The sequence below is a fragment of the Macaca nemestrina genome, chromosome 8, assembly GCF_043159975.1.
Source record: "Macaca nemestrina isolate mMacNem1 chromosome 8, mMacNem.hap1, whole genome shotgun sequence".
NCBI classification, from domain to species: domain Eukaryota; kingdom Metazoa; phylum Chordata; class Mammalia; order Primates; family Cercopithecidae; genus Macaca; species Macaca nemestrina.
Window position 1 is genome coordinate 50,230,452 of NC_092132.1, and position 19,159 is coordinate 50,249,610.

At 39.0% G+C, this 19,159-nt stretch overlaps 1 protein-coding gene across 2 annotated transcripts in view; it reads right to left on the bottom strand.

Moving 5' to 3' along the window:
- Positions 1–13,066: 13,066 nt before the first annotated feature.
- The window catches only part of LOC105476119 (pleckstrin homology and FYVE domain containing 2), a 36,320-nt gene continuing 30,227 nt past the window's right edge, over positions 13,067–19,159 (bottom strand). For both annotated transcript variants that reach the window (XM_011731782.3, XM_011731781.2), the window contains exon 2: positions 13,067–15,725. In XM_011731782.3, coding sequence (XP_011730084.1) covers positions 14,962–15,711 — 750 coding nt within the window. In that variant the 5' untranslated portion in view covers positions 15,712–15,725 and the 3' untranslated portion in view covers positions 13,067–14,961. The remainder of the gene's footprint in view (positions 15,726–19,159) is intronic.

Consider the following 19,159-nt stretch of genomic DNA (forward strand, 5'->3'; position numbering starts at 1 on the left):
CACCTGTATTTTATTTCAGCAAGAGTTTTAATATCTTGACTCCTGTACTGTCTCCTTTTCTATCAGCCCCTTCCTGTTTTTACTTCCTTCCCTATCAGACTCCACAGTGCATCTGTCTTATAAATCTCTTTAACTCCCCTGCCACGTACATTATCTTTACATTGCACTCACCTGGCAAAACCCCAAACCTGGATAACTCCAGCTTCCTCATCCCCAACTCCCACTTCTAAACTTTGGTTCAAAAGGAATCTGCACAAATGCCCCTCCATCTCATGGTTGGGCAGTTACAAGTTCATGGTCTCCAACTGCAAGGGTCCCCAGGGCAGTCCAGCCACCCCTCTGGGTATCCCCATCAGCTCTCCCTGCCAGTCTCCATGGGAGCCAGTTCAAATTCTTCCAATTCCTCAAATCTCTTGTCCCACCACTTCTTTCCAGAGTATGGAAGGAACCACACTCTGTTCCTTCCAAAGAATATCACACTCCCAACTTCACAAGAAATGAGAAGTCATGGGAAGGGAGCTGTTCCTGTCTACATCTATACCCTGGGGGGTCTCCTCCCTCCAGGCACAATGGAAGTGCTGTTTCTCCTCTAGTATTCCCACCTTTCCTGCCTCCTTGGGCTTAAAGACCCATCAGTTACCCCCTACCTCAGTCCCTCTCTCTCCACTGGCAGAGGGGCTCACTTCCAGAGATTTGCCCTCTGACTTTGAGGATGGCATTCCTTAACGAGATTAGTCCACTTCTGTGCTCTATTTTCTGAAATTACCAACTGGTCACAGTCTTGGCCCCTTTGACCCAAAAGCCAACCATAAGCTTTTGGCTTCTCACTTCATAGGAAACATAGTAGATATAAGTAAACAGATTCAAATTGCTCCCAAAGAAAATTTAGTAGAAACATCTTCCCTTCTGAGAGGCAGTGGAAATCAATTTGAAGTTGGCCTAATGTTTAGTATTCTTAGACTTGCCTAGGAAAAAATTGCGAGTAACCAAAGTAAGAGAGCGGGAAAGAGGTGATAAGGAGTGGAAGAAACATTCTTCACCTTTGCTAACACAGTCCATCTGTCACTTGCAAAGCTCACTTTAACAAGGAAAACCCTGCTGACTCTTCTTTTTGAGGATATGTGAAAATCAAGAAATGGCCCTTGCAAGCAAGTGGCTTGGGCAGTTGAGCAAAGGCAGAGCATAGAACAGTGAAGTGGCACAGATGTCTTTTCAAAGGGAAATCCCTACCACTGTGGGCTTGTCCTTCTGGCACTTGGAACACAAGGCCGGTCGGGCCACCCCTCCTGTCACACCCGCAGGGCCCACCCGTTAAGCAGGAGCAGGTGGCCAGGCGTGCCTTGGCACTTGCACTCGGAGAATTGAGTATCAACAAGCAGCAGGGCTTCATTTCTGCTTCCAATGTCTGCTTTAAGAAGATAATGTAGGCCACAGACTCGAAGGCACTTCCTTTCTCCTAAGAGAGTATGCTCAAGTGGACCCTTTGATCAAACTCAATTCCACAAGAAATTATTAAGAACCTACCATATGTCAGGCGCTGTGAGCTGCTGGGGATAACAGGATGGACAAGGCAGCTCCCAGTCCTGAATGGGTCCCAAAGTAGCTTAAGGAGGGGGCACAGATAAAGCAGCACTAATACAACAGGAGCAGAGCTCGCCCAGGGTATGAATGCGGCTCTGCGGGGAGGGGGTGTGGAGGAGGCAAGGGGTGAAGAGGTGAGCGCCCGGAAGGCTCTCAGAAGTGGTAACACTGGAGTTGGGTGTCCTCCAAACTTCCAGTGCCAGGATGCAAACCCCAATCTTTCAAAGTTCATTGTTCTAAGAAGAACTGGCAAAGGCGTGGAAACAGCTACATCTTTAGATACATAACGTCCTAATTAGTGGTTGTCCTCCAACGCCAAACAAAGCAGCCGAGAAGCAGGCTTCAAAGCAGCTCTTCTGATGACAGACTAGGACACAGAATGACTTTAAATGAGAATGAGCCCTGGCTGAGCTACATTTTGGCTAGCTTCCCAATTATCACCATTGCTGGCATGTCTAATTTATTCACTCAGAGAAGTCTTTTTCCCTGTCATCCTAGAGCCAGCTAAATCCTTCTTCAGGTCCCTGAAGGAAAATATTAACAAATTCATTATTTAAAAGATGGGTGTAAACTTGACCCTGAAAACTATCATTCTGTTTTAATTCAGTAAGTGAGCAAGTTCTTGAATTCAAGTCAAATATTTCCTAGCAGGGCTGAGCTTTATCTAGGACTGGAGCCTGACTTTATTTTTAAGCATGAATTACTTTAAAAAATATTCATCCTTCAGAATGGAATTACAACATTATAGTTCATTCTAGTTTGGGACAGTAAACTTGATGTCTATCTTGAGCTTTAACTTTAATTCATTCCAGCTTTTTAAAATATTTTATTTTATTTTATTTTATTTATTTTGAGACAGGGTCTTGCTCAGTCAGCCAGGCTGACGTGTAGTGGTGTGATCTTGGCTCATTGCAACCTCCACCTCCCTGGCTCAAGCCATCCTCCTGCCTCAGCCCCCAAAGTAGCTGGGACTACAGGCGCACACCACCATGCCCAGTTAATTTTTGTATTTTGTGTGGAGACAGGGTTTTGCCATGTTGCCCAGGCTGGTCTCGAACTCCTGGGCTCAGCATTTTTGAGGCACCCAGTATGTACATAGTAGGCAGTCAAAACTGAGCTCTCTCTAGCACTTTCAATCCCCAGCACCCTTCTTCATTTTCTGTCATAGCACTAAGACTACCTGACATTGTATTATAAATTATAACAAGCTTCCCGAGGGCAGACACTTCAAACTGTTTTGATGCCTGCTATAATCCCACCACCTAAAACAGTGCCTGGCAAGGAAGGAAGTACTTGTTCGAGGAAAGCACTTGCTCTTTCACGCAGGTGAGTGAATGAGCCAGGCATTGTGCTGGAATGTAGCTGACATAAGGTTGCAGAATCTAGTAGCATCTACTCATTCCATATAAAAGGAGTTGACAGGTCCCAGTCTAGAATGGGAAGGAATACATTTGCCTAAAAGCTGGTGTGCAAGGCCAGCACATTGTTTCTAGTTAGATCGTGATTTAGGTTGATATGTTGAGAAAAATGGATTCTCAATTCCTGCCCTCCCATGGTCTCACATTTACTAGTCAAGTCCCATTTACTAGGTAGACAGACATGTAAATGGACACATTAGGATCAACATGGTGGATGCAAAACATACATAAATTAAGTGCTAGGCAAGCCCCAGGAAATCAACAACCAAATGGGGAAGACAGATGAGGCCCTTTGAGCTGGTGCTTACTGTAAAAGTAGGAATCTGCCGGTGTTACTCATTTGCTCAAAAATCTTTGGTAGTTCCTTCAAACATACACAGGGACTTTCTTGACTTTGAATACCCTCTTTAACTTACACACTGGTGCATGAACTCTGCAGCCAGACTTCCTGGGTTCACATCCTGGGCCTGCCCCTTATTAAATATGAGACCTACCTCTCTATGCCTGTAAGTGAAGGATAATAATATTATACCTACCACACAGGGTTCACATAAGAATCCAATTGACTTAATAAATGTACTTAGAACAGGGCCTGACATACAGAGTGAAATTAAGTGTTAGTCCAGGCACAGTGGCTCATGCCTGTAATCCCAGTACTTTGGGAGGCCGAGGTGGGTGGATCACTTGAGCTCAGGAATTCAAGACCAGCCTGGGCAACAATGTGAAACTCCATCTCTACAAAAAAATATAAAAATTGCCAGGCATGGTGGCACACGTCTGTAGTCCCATCTACTCAGGAGACTGAGGTGGGAGAATCGCTTAAACCTAGGAGGCAGAGGTTGCAGTAAGCCAAGATTGTGCTACTGCACTGCAGCCTGGGTGACAGAGCGAGACCCTGTCTTAAAAAAAGCAAAGACCAAAAAAATAAAAAATAAAAAATAAAATAAAAAACTACCAACTATGATCTAAAGGTAGTTCTACTTTCCACCATAGGCAGTGAGGGCAACTGGGACTCCAAATAAGGGCCTAACCAGAGAGAAGGCCAATTTTAACAGTGCGAGTAAATCTTGCCCCTAAAACACCAGCACAGCTTTTAATGTAAAGGTAAATCAAATTGAATGATTCTTAAATCCACAGCACGGCAACACAGAAGCAATGAAGGAGCAAGGAATGGACTTTTGGCACTGTGCAAGAAACTTCATAAGGCTCAATAAGTAATAATAATAATAACAAATGTTTTGGTTTTTGAGACGGAGTCTTGCTCTGTTGTTCAGGCTGAAGCACAGTGGCACAAACTTGGCTCACTGCAACCTCCGCCTCCCAGGTTCAAGCGACTCTCCTGCTTCAGCCTCCCAAGTAGCTGGGATTATAAGTATGTGCCACCACACCTAGCTAATTTTTGTATTATTAGTAGAGACAGGGGTTTCACCATGTTGCCCAGGCTGGTATTGAACTCCTAACCTCAAGTGATCCGCCTGCCTCAGTCTCCCAAAGTGCTGGATTACAGGCACAAGCCACCACACCTGACCCACTATTTGTTTATAAAGTGTTTTAGGCAGATCTGACACGGCCTATCACCAACCCATAAATTGGAATGGTCCCCTGTTTTTCTTTCAATATTCTTACTGCCATATTCATTTAATTAAGAATACCCTAAATGTTTGTTATATATCAAAGCACATGAATACTTTAGAGAGAAAAAAATACATAATTTTTTTTTTGGTCCTAAGAAAACAAATGTTTATTCATTTATCCAAATGTTATAAAGCCATTTTTATGTGCAAGCTGCTGGCTTATAAGGTATTTTAATGCACCATACTTTTGTTAAAGGGCTGGCAGCAAGAAGAAATAGTTACAACTGGCCAGGCGCAGTGGCTCACGCCTGTAGCCCCAGGACTTTGGGAGGCCAAGGAGGGCAGATTACCTGAACTCAGGAGTTCGAGACCAGCCTGGCCAACATGGTGAAACCCTGTCTCTATGAAAAATACAAAAAATAAAAATATAAAAAGAAATAGCTACAACTAAGCATAAATTACAAGGTAAGGCAGAACACATTGTCAGAGGGATTATTTCAGCTCTGAAGGAGGGAGGACAGCTTCAAGGAGGTAGTGTCTGAGGAGGGAAAAAATGGGGTAAATACACAAGGGTTGCATAAGCAGTGGCACTGCCATGAGAAGAACAGTGTGAGCAGGAAACAGAGGTGAGAACACTTCAGAGCATATTCAGGGGCAACAATAATTCCAGTTCACCTGAAACCTAGGTGTACAGTGAAGGAAAATACTGTGCAAAATCGGATTCAGGCATAACATCACAAAAACCAAAGTATGAGTTTAAAGATGCAATTCAGCCTTGGCAACATGGTGAAACCCTGTCTCTACAAATACGAAATAAAAAAGGCGGGGCATGGTGGCGCATGCCTGTGGTCCCAGCTACCGGGGAGGCAGAGGTGGAGGATCGCTTGAGCCCAGGAGGTAGAGGCTACAGTGAGCCAAGATCATGCTACTGCATCCAGCCTGGGCAACAGAGTGAGACCCCGTCTCAAAAAAGAAAAAAAAAGCAACGTCAGACATTTTTCCTCATTCACTTTTGCAAACACATATTACCTCTAAACATTTCAAAAAAGTTTTCTATCTTAGGTATAAACAGTTAATTAAATTTTAAAATAACATCTTTACAATGATTACTATAACCAAAATAAGTGTCTATAGCCAGAAAACAGAGACAATATATTCATTACAATAATCACAACTACTTTTATGGAGCTTTTTGTTGATAAAATACAAATTTTCCCTTATCCACCATAGGAAAAATCCACATTAAAAAATGCTTTTAACTTCCTTTTTCTACTTTACAAGTAACCCAAATATCACATTCCTAGCATCTCATGCTTTCTAAACTGAGGTAACTCAATGAAACCTCAGTTACTCTGCACGAAATTAAAACTTCACAAATAGAAGTGAATTTAATTCAGTTACAACACACACATATATATCATGAGCATAGATAATAGTTGTACACATTACATAGAAGAGAAGCTCCTGGTGAAAATAAGGAATTATATTAATCTACCATTTAGCCTAGACTCTACAACTTGCTCTGGTTAAAGTTAATTTGGCATCTTAGCCAAGTGAAAGCTGCTTTTAACATTTTGCCATTGATTCTTTCTGCTTTGAAGACCTTAAAAGCTAGTATTAGGTTGATGCAAAAGTAAATGCAATTTTTGCCATTAAAAGTAATGGAAATTGCTTTTGCACAAACCTAATACGAAAATATTCCAAATCACAGAAGTTATTTCTAAATCACTGGATGTAAAATATTAAATTATCACTGTAAACTTTATGATGTTACCATTGACACTTCCCTATTATGAAACATACACTTCAGATAATCAGTAAAAACTTTCTAAGTCATTTATGTTCACACATGAGGCATGCTTTTCACACTTCTATTCACACAAAGGAACAAGAAAAACCTTGACCTTTATTAGCATAGGCCTCAGCGTCTATGCTCAGAGATTTAGATGTTAAGATATCCCCCAGATTCTTGGAGATATTTTCTTGTAATAAAATATTTTTAAAACTTAAGTTATCCCACAGAAATGCTTTTAAAAGATAGAAGTCTTTGAAATTTGGAGTCGTTACACCTCAAAAACAACCATATCCTTTATTATACCAAGTTAAAAGTAAACTGGTTTTCAAAAAAACAAATTTTTCAAATGTAATCTCTTTTAAACTAATTCTAAGTTTGCTGTTTTTTCTATGCTTCAATGACACTGTATTCTCTGTAATTATTATCACTATGTTTTTGAGACAGGGTCTCAATCTGCTGCCCAGGCTGGAATGCAGTGGCACAATCTTGGCTCACTGCATCCTCAACCTCCTGGGCTTAAGCAATCCTCCTATCTCAGCCTCCCAACCAGCTGGGACTACAGGCATGCCACCACAACTGGCTAATTTCTGTATTTTTTGTAGGGACGGCGTTTCGCCATGTTTCCCAGACTGGTCTCGAACTCCTGGGCTTAAGCAGTCTGTCTGCCTCATCCTCCCAAAGTGCTGGGATTACAGGCATAAGCCACCACATCCAGCCTGTATAATTATTTTAATTTAACTAGCAATATTCCCTTTGTACTTTAACATATGGATAACAAAATTTTTATTTACAGATTTTATTTTTTTGAAATATGCCATGATTTCCCATGCTGGCCCAAACACAAATATAGAATTGTATACAATAGTGGCTACTTTTTTTCACATCACAAAAATTAATTTTCAAATAATTTCTGCAGAGTTATGTACTTGATTTTTGATTCATTTCACTAAAACTCTCTTAAAAATCCAATAAATTCCATTCATGAATTCCTCATCTACCTCAAGATCCTAAGTCTCCTCCTTCTAGCCTACTTTATGTCTAAAAAAATACAAAAATTAGCCAGGTGTGGTGGCAGACACCTGTCATCCCAGCTATTTGGCAGAGGCTGAGGCACGAGAATAGCTTGAACCTGGGAGGCGGAGGTTGCAGTGAGCCGAGATCGCACCACTGCACTCCAGCCTGGTAGACAGAATGAGACTCCACCTCCAAAAAAAAAAAAAAAAAACCTCTCTCCTTTCCTTTACTTCTCTTCCCTTCCTCCCTTCTTCCTTCCCTCCCTCCTCCCAGGTGAATTTGTTTTAAAAATATATTCTCCTGGCCGGGTGTGGTGACTCACACCTGTAATCCCAGCACTTTGGGAGGCCAAGGTGGGCAGATCACTTGAGGTCAGGAGTTCAAGACCAGCCTGGCCAAGATGGTGAAACCCCGTCTCTACTAAAACTTAGCCGGGCTTGGTGGTGGGCACCTGTAATCCCAGCTACTTGGAGGCTGAGGCAGGAGAATCGCTTGAACCTGGGAGGCAGAGGTTGCAGTGAGCTGAGATTGCACCACTGCACTCTAGCCTGGGCAACAGAGCAAGACTCCACCTCAAAAAAATATATATATATAATTATTATAATATATAATATATATAACATATTATATATAATATAGTAATATATTATATATAATTATTATATAATATATGTGTATCTATTATATAATTATAATTATATTTTATTATATACATATATTTATATGTATTTTTATTATATACATATATACATATATTTTTATTATATACATATATACATATATTTTTATTATATACAGACATATATTATATATTATATACTTATATATTTTGAGATAATTATATATGATATGATATATAATTATATTATATAATTTTAATATTATATATTATATATTTATATAATTATATATAATTGTATAATATATAATTACATATAATTGTATAATGTATAATTATATATTATAATTGTATGATACAATTATATGTAATTATATACTATATATACATATTTTTTCTTTCTTCCTTCCTCTCTTGGTTCTCCAATCCTTTCTTCAGGCAGAACAGCCTGAGAGCTCTGGTTTTATCTGTCTTATTTGTTTATGCTGCCAGGTGAGTTTGTTTTAAAAAGATCATCTCTCCCTCCCCCACTCCCAGGTGAGTTTGTTAGAAAAATATATTCTCCTGGCTGGGCGCGGTGGCCCACGCCCGTAATCCTAGCACTTTGGGAGGTCAAGGTGGGTGGATCACCTGAGTTCGGATGTTTGAGACCAGCCTGACCAACATGGAGAAACCCCATCTCTACCAAAAATACAAAATTAGCCTGGCATGGTGGTGCATGCCTGTAATCCCAGCTACCCAGAAGGTGGAGGTTGTAGTGAGCTGAGATTGCGCCACTGCACTCCAGCCTGGGCAACAAAAGTGAAACTCCGTCTCAAAAAAAAAAAAAATATATATATACACACACACACACACACACACACACACACATATACACACACATACTTTTTTTTCTCCTTCCTTCCAGGTGAGTTTGTTTTAAAAAGACATTTTTTCTCCTTTTTTCTCTTTCCTTCTCTCTTTCTAAGACTATTAGGTATATAATATTATGGCCATAACCCTTCCCTTCTCCTTCTGAACAACTCAGCCCTAAAGCCGTTAGGTGGGCCAGACAAAGGCAGGCACCTATGCGGAGACGCAGCATGGTGTGAGGGGTCAGAGCCAGAGCTGGCTGAAGAGAAGAGCAATGGTGACAGGTATAAGGTGGGGGTGGCATTGGGATGGTGCAGCCAGTGTAGAGTCAGAGCCCAAAGAGAGTCAGGTGTCTGCATGGGGGAGCAGCCTGACATGCTGGTTCAAGCCTCAGCAGACGGAATGGGGAGGGCACCCTTCTACGTGGGCAGCTTGGTGCACAGTTCTAGATCCCACACAGAGGACTGTGAGGACATCCACACAGAGGAAAGGCTCAGGGCCTGGTGTCAAGGCTCATGCAGGGTGAGGAGGGCACTCAGATGTGTGGCTGACACAGTGAGAGTAATCAGAGATCAAGCAGGGTAAAATGTGCTCACATGTAGGTAGCCCAGAGTGGTGGGTCAGAGCCAGGCAGGGTGAGGAGAGCATCCCCATGCCACAGAGGAGGTCCAGTGTTGAGTGCTGGAGCCCAAGTGAGGTGTGGAGAGCATCCATCTGTGAGGGCTGCCTAGAATGCAGTACTAGAGAAAAAGATATCCATGGCAGTGTGGGCAAGCCAGCAGAAGGTGTTGGAGCTCAAATAGGATAAAGGGGGCATCTATGATAGAAGCAACCAGGTGTGAAGTGTCAGAGACTTAAGAGTGCAAAGAGGATGTCCATGTGGGAGAGGGGCAGCAGTAGTGATGAGAGATTGGTTACATACAGGGAGATTGATCAAATAATTTAAATATCTTAAAGCTGGTGAGACCCAGTTCCTCAATGTCAAGAAAGAAGCCCTACAGTATTGTTAGAATTGGAGGCATCTGTATGATGTCATGGATTTCAATAGATATAGAAGTTTAAATAGGAACGTGTAGGTATGTATATACTAACGTTCTCTAAATTTATCCCCTGAAAAGGTGTGGGAGTGGTACTTTTCCCAAGGCAATGAGCACACCTGGTGCTCAGATCTTGGCTTCTAAGTACCACTTAGCACTAAAAGAAACCAGGGATCCTTGAAGAAATGGCCAATTCCAGGGTTGGGGCAGGGAAAGTACAAGATGAGCCTGGAACATCTTGCTGTAGCAGAAAAGTAAAGAAGCGTTCAAATAATGATTTGTCAATAGGCCACAGAAGCCAGTTGGCCACTGACCAAATTAGAGACAGTCTGAGCATCAAAATAATGACAATAACAAGTAACAAAATGTGGTCCCTGGACCAGCAGCACTAACAGTACCACTTGGAAACTTGTTCGAAATGCACATTCTCAGGTCTTACTCCATAACTACAGAATCAGGAACTCTAGAGATGGGACCTGGCAGTCTGTTTTAACAAGCCCTCCAAAAGATTCTGATGCACACTCAAGTTTGAGAACCAGTGAATCAGGAAACTGAGTTCATATTGAAAACTAAATGACCTGAAAGTTTGAGGAGGAGCATAATATTTACATAATCTCAAAAGTACCACCTCAAAAATACTATAAAGAGAGTAACTCTACAATGAATTCTGGGATACACCACCTTAATCAAGTGATCAAAGTGAACATAAGCCATGAAACAAATTGAAATTGGGTACCATCTGATGTGATGATACAACCTCTGTGATATTTCTGCTACACAGATGCATAACCTGAATTTACTAATGAGAAGACATCAAATCCTAATCAAGGGTTATTCTACAAAATCGCTGGTGCATGATCTTTAAAAAATATCAAGGTCATGAAAATAAGGGAAAGAACGAATTGCTGTTCTTATTCTAATGATAGTAGACTTATTAAAAGTGTTCAATACGGCCAGGTACTGTGTGGTTTGTGCCTGTAGTCCAAGCTACTCAGGAGACTGAGGTAGGAGGATCGCTTGATGCCAGGATTCTGAAGCTGCAGTATGCTAAGATCACACCTGTGAACAGCCATTGCACTCCAGCCTGGGTGTCAGAGCAAGACTTCATCTCAGGAAAAAAAAAAAAAAAAAAGTACTCAATACATATTTATTGAGTGAAATGGTTTATGTAGCTCTGGAATTTTGGTTTCGAGTCATTAGAATATTTCTGTAAGAAGGCAGGATCTACATCAAAAATCTAAACTTGGCCGGGCACGGTGGCTCACACCTGTAATCCCAGCACTTTGGGAGGCTGAGGCGGGCAGATCACAAGGTCAGGAGATTGAGACCATCCTGGCTAACACGGTGAAACCCCGTCTCTACTAAAAATATAAAAAAAACTAGCTGGGCATGGTGGCGGGCGCCTGTAGTCCCAGCTGCTCAGGAGGCTGAGGCAGGAGAATGGCGTGAACCCGGGAGGCGGAGGTTTCAGTGAGCCGAGATCGTGCCACTGCACTCCAGGCTGGGCGACAGAGCGAGACTCCATCTCAAAAAAAAAAAAAAAAATCTAAACTTACGATTTTACCCTATTACTTTTGTAATGATTTAAGTCAAAATAGTATGAGTCATTCTTTTGAAATGTACTCATTTTGTGAGTCTTGTTCTGTTGCCCAGGCTGGAGTGCAGTGATATGAGCACAGCTCACAGCAGCCTCAACTTCCTGGGCTCAAGCTATCATCCCACCTCAGTCTCCATGTAGCTATGTAGCTGGGACCACAGGTGCATGCCACCATGACCAGTTAATTTTTTATTTTTTGTAGTGTTGGGGTCTTGCCATGTTAGGCTGGTCTTGAACTCCTGGGCTCAAGTGATCCTTCCACCTTGGCCTCCCAAGTGCTGGGATTACAGGTGTGAGCCACTGCATCTGGCCTATTTTTTAAAAAACTGACAAAAATTTATATATATCTAATATGGTACTGTGTAATATATAATTATACATATCATTATACATTTTATATATATGGTACTGTGGATTTGTTTTGAAAGATGGATACACTGCAGAATGGCCAAATTGAGGGAATTAACATCACATACTCATCAGTTTCTGTGGTGAGAATACAAAATCTACTCTGATTTCCAAGGATACACTCTTAGCTATAGAAATCATATTGTACAATAGATTTCTTGAATTTATTTCTCCTAACTGAAATTTTGTCCTTTGGCCAGCATCTCCCACCCCCACACCCTCAACCAGCCCCTGGTAACCATCATTCTACTCCTGGTTCTATGAGCTCAACTTTTTTAGATTCCACATATAAGCAAGATCATGAAGTATTTGTCTTTCTGTGCCTGGCATATTTCACTTAACATAACGTCCATCAGTTCCATCCATGTTGTCACAAGTAACAGGATTTAATTTTTTATGGCTGAATAATATTCCACTGTGTACACAGACCACCTTTTCTTTATCCATTCATTTGCTGATAGACACTTAGGTTGCTTCCATATCTTGGCTACTGTGAATGCTGCTGCAATGAACATGGGAGTGCAGATTCTCTCTTCAATATATTCATTTCGTTTTTTTCAGATATTAATATATACTTAGCAGTGGGATTGCTAGATGCTACAGGTAGTTCTATTTTCACCTTCTGAGGAACCTCTACTGTTTTTCGTAATCGCTGTGCTACTTTACATTCCCACCAACAGTGTGCAAGGGTCTCCTTTTCTGCATCTCCTTGCCAACGCTTCTTTCAACTTTTTGATAACAGCCATTCAACAGGTGTCAGGTATTATTATCTCATTGTGGTTTTAATTTGCATTTCCCTGATGATTAGTGATCTTGGACATTTCTTCACATACCTGTCAGCCACATGTCTGTTTCCTTCTGAGACATGTCAATTCAGGTCAAGTCATTCCTTCTAACAGTAATTAGACAGCAAAGCCAAATTATATTAAGGCACTTCCCCATAACATTAAGCCATATCTTCAGCATTTGGAAGAATGCTTGTTTTCTGGGCCTTCATGCAGTAAATCCAAAGGGGAGTTTTGTTCACTGCTCTAACCTACTGCCTAGAACAATGCCTGGCACACAGCAGGAACTCACAGCTGTTGAATTATTAGGCAAAATATGCATAATATGTTTATTATCTTAGCAAAGGGGGGAAATCCTCAAGTCACAATATACAGAGAACAGAAAGTAAGTTGTAAAATATTTTTTATTGTAAAAACAAAGTCAATAAAGGTTGACAATGTAAATGTTATCTCAGAACATTTCCCCTTGGTTCCTGAATTTGCTAGATTCCTATGTACCAGCAAGTCTCCATTAGCATTTCTCAGGTTTCATGATCCTTTTCAGATATGTTGGTTGATTATATGTATATATTGCTTACAAACAAAAATCCACCTGATATTAAAACAAACCAAAAAAAAAAACCCATAAAAGCAAGCAAACGAACAGAAAACCCTAGTTTTGTTGTGCTTTTCTTTCACATTTCCTACAGGGAGATTTGTATATCTCAGATGCTTTCAAAATCTAATAGGTAAGTAAAATTAGTGCCCTAACTAAACAGTAAGATACCAAAGAATCCTCCATCACAAATTACTGAATCAAACTTCTCATGACATTTGCAGTATATTCAGATTTGAAGATTTTTTTTTATTTAGAATTTAAAACAAACTTTAGACTGCTGATTTTCCATATTTCAAAGACTGTAGCTGTTTGCAGCATATAAATGGAGAGAGTAGTGCAAAACACATCAAGTTTTATATGATAAATATATACTTTCAACCTAATGGCTGCCTCAAAAGTAAAGAGTGAGCAATTACTTGTCAAATAAATCTAGATTGACTTTCAGTTCACAATTTAGAAATAGCAATTGCTACTCTATTTCCATAGATTGCAAACTGATTTCAGATACAGATTACACATACAATTGTTTTACAAAAATAGAAATATTGTTTGGGATTTTACAAAACTTTATAAAATATAACACTATATTTGCAAATTCAAGATAGTTTCACACTGAAATAGATAATACTTCCACGATATGAAGTCTAGCCAGACTTAAAGTGGTCTGCCTTGAGACCATCCTTACACATTATTTCTTCCAAATCTTCAAGCCTAGGTAAACCTGTGCTCTAACACAGGCTTTGTAAAAAAGAGATTGTTTATTTTCAAGGGTTTTATAAGATTTTCAATCCAGAAATAATGTTAAAGCAGATGAATTTATATCTAAAAATATGTCTTACTAAAGGTGGAAGCTAATGCAGTATAATTCTATGTAACTGATAAATTTCAAACCAAATTCCTAAGAATGACAACCTATTATTAATTTAAAATATATATTTGACAATTATAATTTGGGACCTATATAAAACAAATATATAATCACAACTATTTTATGGAAAAATATTTATTCATATAGAGTGAAAATACCTCCAAACTTAGTTATTTGTAGCTGTCGGATGAGAAGTATTTCCTAATTACACCCAATCATAAACACTCACTTTATCACTTCAAAGAGCACCAGTGTATTTTTTCGAAAACCAGAAAGTAAGAAGGTAGGGGGCTTATTTCATGTAACAGTGCTATTATGATAAGGCACCACTAGGTATATGAAAAAGCCAAACAAAGTATTTCCAAATCATGTGTTTTTGTTACTGGTGTTTTAACCATTAGACACGATGGTTAGAAAAAAGCTACTAACATATTAATGAACCACATTATAACCCCTTTCCCACCATTCTGTGCTTTTAGTTTTACCTGTAACAGAAATGAAAACAACACAGTAGTACATGATCTGTTAAACAAACATCTTTTCCCAACCTTCCGAGAAAATAACCTAAAAATAAACAAGAATAAGAAATAAAAAATGTATCTGATATATTCGCAAAAGTCTATCCCTGTAGAAGAGTGCGAGGAGTGGGAGAAGGCAGGGGACCTACTTTCTATGGAATATATTGAGGCACATAGGTTACAAGTTTCTCAGGCAAATTCATGGCTAGAACAAAACAGAGAGCCCAGAATCTTACATTTCCCCCAAAGCTGATTTCTCAGATAGCCACACCTGATTAAATACTCCCAAATGTGTCCTTAGTCACTGCTGTCATCATCATCATCATCATCAGACATATCATTTAAAGGAGACTTCAATGACTGACTGTAAGAGTCTGATCTAGCAGGTTGGCATGTGGCCATGTCCCCAGTAGAAAGCAGGTCATAGCAGAAGTCACAAATCCGCACAGGCTTAGAGGACTGGCTGGGAAGAAGAAATCTCTTTTCAGAGCAGGGCCCACAGACAACAAAACCACATTTGCGGCAATGGTGGCGACGATTAACAGGTGTGAACTTTGCTTTCTGACAACGCATACATACAGTTGCCTCAGAGTCAGGAACCCAGACAGCAGCATGTTCATTACTGGGTGTCTTCCCACTTTTGGAGAGTAAATCAGTAACACATTTATTTATGTGATTCATCCATTCTGATTTCTCCGTAGCAGTGGCAGCATAAACTGCAAAAGATTTAGTTGGTGTCTTGATTAGCCATCCATTCCTTAAGTCTCCCTCATCTTTGATGGAATCAATAGTGACATTTTCCAGGGGAATAATATGTTGTTTGTTATATTTTTTCTTCTGGATGACAATATTGCCATATACAAGAATATCATTAAATAAGAAAAACTGCCTTGCTTTGGGTTTTTTTCTGCACAACTTAGTCAATACTCCTTCTCCAATAAGAACTCGTCCAGGTATAGTTAAAGGTTGACCAGCTGCTCCGAAACAGTTTTCCACTATGCTTATACGTCTAGTATTTGCTTCACTGTTTGCCAAGCGATCCACCATCTTTCACTAATAGCCTTTAAAAAAAGAAAAAGAAAAAGAAATTAGCACATATAAATTATAAATTCCTATAATTATATATAAATTTAAGCTAACAAATCATTGCTTCTACACAAAGGCAAAATGTTCTAAAATTCTTTCCCTCTAAGATAATCACTAAGCACATCAAAAGGGCTAACATTTCTCAATTTTTAAAATCATCAAAAACACTTATTTGTCATCTCCATGTAGCACCACACTAGTTAAGCAGGTATTTGTAAAAGTATAAACTTCCTACAGACATAATTGAAAGATGATTGAATAATTAACATAACTTATCTCTGCAAAATAATGTTCAATGAAATGTAATCTCAATGGGATTCTGAACAATAGAGAACAAAATATTACATAAACTAAGAAAAATGACTACTATTTTCCCAGTAAGCTATTACCACTGAGCTACAGCCTTAATTATCTCACCCGGATTACTAGAACTGTTTCCCAATATGTCTCCTGGCCTTCAGTCTTGTCCCCAAATCATCTTTTGGCGGTGATCTCTAAAATGCTATTTTGACCCCATCACTGCTCAAAATGATCCCTTAGCCTATTAAATACAGGGTGTTCAAGGCCTTTCATTACTTGGTTCTTACTTGTCACTGCAGCCTCACCATAAGTCACTCTTCACCTCAAATGTCACATTCTAAGAACACTCTGCTACTTGTAGTCCATTTCACTGTTGTTCCTTTTACTACTTACTACTGCAGCTAACTCAAACTCATCCTTCAAGACTTAGTTTAGGTTATCGTACCTCTTCCAGGAAGCCTTCTTTAAACTCCCATGCTAGACTAAAACCCTTCCTGTGAGCTATCCATATTCCATGTATATTCTAGCTTCACTTTTACCAAAGGACTGAAATCTGTTCCTCCACAGACCACTGCAGAACCTAAAAAGCAGAGATCATCTGATAGCTATGTTTGAAACTGATATGGTCTGACACAGCAAAGGTACTAAAAAATGTTAATAACATTTTAACAATGTACAAAACACCATATTAATCTAAACATTTAATCTATAAGTCCAATATTAACTTCACTCAAGTCCCAGAGTTGTATCCTATTTCAAACCTACTAAACTAATACTACTATACTATAACCAAGTCATATTAAAGAACAACAAGCCTTGAGAAGAAGAAAATTTAAAGTTTAAAGACTAACAGCATAGTACAAGTTCCAGTATTCAGCTCAAAAACTGACACTCTAACCCTTCTTGGCCTCCATTATAAAGGACACTAGAATTCTGGTTATTCCTGAATTCTGTCTCCCCCCAAATCTTGGGTCTTTATAAAGCCCTTTTGTCCTCCACAAAGGTAGGACGTGGCAGGCCTAAAAGTTGTTCCCAAGAATTAATAGGATAACCCATGGTTCCAAACTGGAAAGGTTTCTCTTTCTAATTAGGACTAATATGCCAGCCAATTAAAAGTCTACTATCCTATGCACAAGTATATCACAGAAAAGGAAATAAAAACAGCTAATAAACAGGAAAAGAGGCTCAATCTCTATCATAAAGAAATGATATTAAACATTAGTATATTTTTCACTTAGATTAATAGAAATTTTTAAACTTAGGTGCAGTACTCATAAAGGTATAGGGAAATAGGTACCCTTGTACACTACAGAGAATATGTGCATTCACCAATCTAAAGAAATTTCACTCACATGCATGAAGATATGTACAAGGATAATCAGTACAGCATTGTTTATAACAGGAAAACAATTGGAAAAGCTGCAAATATCCATCAAGAGGAATTGGTTGAAAAAGTTACGACATACCTTTAATCACATCTCTTGAGAATAAGATAGATCTAAAACTAGTGACAAGGAAAATGCTCAAGATCTTCAGGTGGGGAAAAGAGATGCATATCCTGATCTCATTGTTATTTCAAATAAATACCATATTTCATCATATCTAAGATGCTATAGATTTTAAGACATATTTATGTGCAACTCATAAAGAGAAAAATGTTGCCAATTAAACCACAGCATACCACTGATTATAAGACAGCCCAATTTCAAAGACATAAAATATACTAAAAAATGTTTCTCTTTAGACTCAATGGAATACATATTTCAAAAGCATAATCATAGACATCTGTATATGTAAGCACACACAGAACATAAAGTTAGAAAATATATACTATACTATCAACAATGGTAGTTTATCTCCAGATACTATGGATCATTTTTTCATATTTTACATTATATTCAGGCATTCAACAAGTATTTGTCAGGCACTTAGGATCTAGGTGCAGGAAAAGTAAAAATAAACAACACAGGTGATCATACTTGAGTATGTGACATTAGATAAAGATTTTTAAAAGTAATGAACAATACAGGAAAGGTCCCTGCTCTTCAGGGTTTACATTCTATTTGGGGAGGAGGAAAGAGAAAACAAAATCGAGAATCTAGTACTAATCAATGCTATGATTTTTTTAAAGCAATTTTTAAAAGAAACTGAGAGTCACTATTCAGACTAGATGGTCAGGAAAGGCCTTTCTACAGTGGTGTCATTTCAGCTGTACTAGATGGGCAGACATAAGAAGGAGTAAGGATAGGGGAGAATATTCTAGACAAAAGGAGTAACTGCAAAGGCCCTAAAGCAGGAAAAGATATTGGCACTTTAAAAAAAAAACTCACAGATCTATTTATCTCCACCTGAATCAACTACTGAGTCTACCCATTTCGACATATTAATTAACTCATATACGACACAGATTTCCTATTATTGCTACTATGAAAATTAATACTATCATAAATTTGTAGAGTGCTTTTCATATTATTTTCTGATTTGAACTGTTTGAAATGTCTATAAAGTCACTAGAGAGGTTTTTATTGTCCCCCAAAGAAGCATCTAATAATATTAGCTGAACTGTGAGCTGATGAAGACATTAAGGCACAAAGATATTTAATAATGTAAAAGCAAAACTTAACCTGGAATGAACTCTACTCATAGGGAGTCCAACCAATGTGCTGAGCACTTTGCACTTATTACTGTATTTCCCTCTTGCAGCAACCTTGTGATACATGCACTATTAGCTCCATTTTATGGATGAGTAAACAGACAAAGAGGGGTTAAATAACTTGCCCAAGGCTGTCACAGCAGACCAGGCCTCAAATCTGATTTCTCTGTGATGTTACAGTATATTATGGTACACTAATTGTTCCTTCGAACTCCACTGACTCTACAAGAACTCTAAGGAAGCTATTAACTAACCTGTGGACCTTCACTGCAAACCCTAAAAATACTGAAGATAAGGGAATACTATCTTGAACAAATCACCTGAAAGGATGGATATGTCATGATTTACCCAGCTAGTCTCTTGATAATCTTTTGTTGTCCAAATCTTTCAATATATTAAGTCTAAATCTTTGTTCATAAATCTTTCTCCCTGTTTAAGAATGATGCAACTTAAGCG